This window comes from Trichechus manatus, unplaced genomic scaffold (assembly GCF_000243295.1).
Source record: "Trichechus manatus latirostris isolate Lorelei unplaced genomic scaffold, TriManLat1.0 scaffold00175, whole genome shotgun sequence".
Taxonomy (NCBI): Eukaryota; Metazoa; Chordata; class Mammalia; order Sirenia; family Trichechidae; genus Trichechus; species Trichechus manatus.
The window spans coordinates 3,327,890-3,329,562 of NW_004444111.1; the positions used below are offsets into that span (position 1 = coordinate 3,327,890).

The window sequence follows — 1,673 nt, forward strand, 5'->3', positions numbered from 1 at the left end:
CAAAATTTTAATCAAACCAGATAGCACTTCAATCCTATATTGTCCATTTCTTAAATCCTTTATAGAAACTGTATGTAATCTGATAAACTGTATGTATATGTAATGTGCAGCTCTTTAACTCTGAATTTCCATAAGGAAACCAAGCCAAACCTCTCATTTAGATATATATTCAGAATATCACCAACTGAAAATTTCTAATAAGTTTTATCTTAGCTAATCAGAAATACTGGCTATTGAAAAATTCTGAGGCCAAAGAGCTGTTATCCAGCTTACTTCATTACGAGTTTACAAATTAGGCAGCCAAAAAAACAAGGTTCAAACTATCAACTGCTCACCAAGGAAATAAAATTTTCTCTTGATATTTCCTTCTAATACCAAAAAGAAAATATCTTTACAATGAGCTTTTGCTATTTAAAGAGTTACATTATTAAAGAAATCTCACTAGCCTTCAAAAATAGTAAAAGTTATATAAATACAATTTTCTTAAAGATGAATTCTTCAGCTAGAATCTGTATAAAAAAAGTTTACTTTGGATTGTTCCATTTAGCACTTCAAGTTTCCGTTCTCCAACTCTGATAAACTGGCTCAGATATGTTAGGTTTATCAATCACATCTTCAGAATTTGCGACTGTGCATTACCTGTTACAATAAAGTAAATGCAAGAAACTGCACCAAATTTCAAAAGCAACATAATGAAAAATTCAATATGAAACAAAAAATAAGGTACAACAAGGATTCCCTTTTCACCATTACATTAGTGAAATATAATCCTCTTTATGCTTTAAAATAAGCTAATGTCATGACTTTCATTTTTTAATTTATCAAGAGGATGAAGTTATTAGATGGCCCATCTTTATTTTTTAATTAAAAAAACTAAAACAATAGACTGAATTACTTTTATTAATATACACATCAAGTTATTGATTGAAATGGGTGACTTCATGTAGTTTTCCCCTTAAAGATGGCACTTGCAGGTACAAAGATGCAGAGATGTTTACAGCCTTCAGATGTTTACTTGAAAAGATTCCTCAACAGCAGTTTGATACTGGGTTTCCTCATCTAGCTGAAGATTCTAAAAACAGTAACATTCAACATGTCAACAGGAAAAATACACCCAACCACTCGATACTTATATATCCTAACACACATACTCAGGACAGTTTCTGTACAACATATAGTATCCTTTAAAATATAAGATATAAATATCTGAACTTTAATAAAAAGTTAGGTTTGGTTGTAATTATGTAGGAATAACTGATAATCAACAGGAAAGATAAGCAGAGAATGAAATTTAAGAATTATATTGCTTTAGGATAATTCATTGATTAGAGGTATAGTTAATTGTAACCCACATCATAAGTGATAAATTTTGTGTCATCTCTAAATGCCAAATGTCTGAAACTAAATTCATTTTAAAGAAAATAACATTAACAACTGAATAACAGCCTCTTAACCATAATATGAAGCTAAAAAATACAGTTCACTCAATCTTACTTATAACATTACTCCTTACCTTAAAAAATTCTATTTTCCATCAATTACATACATTTCCATCAAAACAGCTTTTGACATTCAAAACTTTTCTATGGTAAGGTAAAATAATCTGACAATTAGATCAATAGCAGTTCGTAGTTTTTTCAAATACATATTCTTCAAAGTAACCTTTCTTACAA

At 29.2% G+C, this 1,673-nt stretch overlaps 1 protein-coding gene across 2 annotated transcripts in view; it reads right to left on the reverse strand.

Annotated features, from left to right (window-relative positions):
* Nucleotides 1–6: 6 nt before the first annotated feature.
* Nucleotides 7–1,673, reverse strand: part of RNF138 (ring finger protein 138) — a 27,446-nt gene continuing 25,779 nt past the window's right edge. For both annotated transcript variants that reach the window (XM_023741182.1, XM_004386889.2), the window contains exon 8: nt 7–1,072. In XM_023741182.1, coding sequence (XP_023596950.1) covers nt 1,004–1,072 — 69 coding nt within the window. In that variant the 3' untranslated portion in view covers nt 7–1,003. The remainder of the gene's footprint in view (nt 1,073–1,673) is intronic.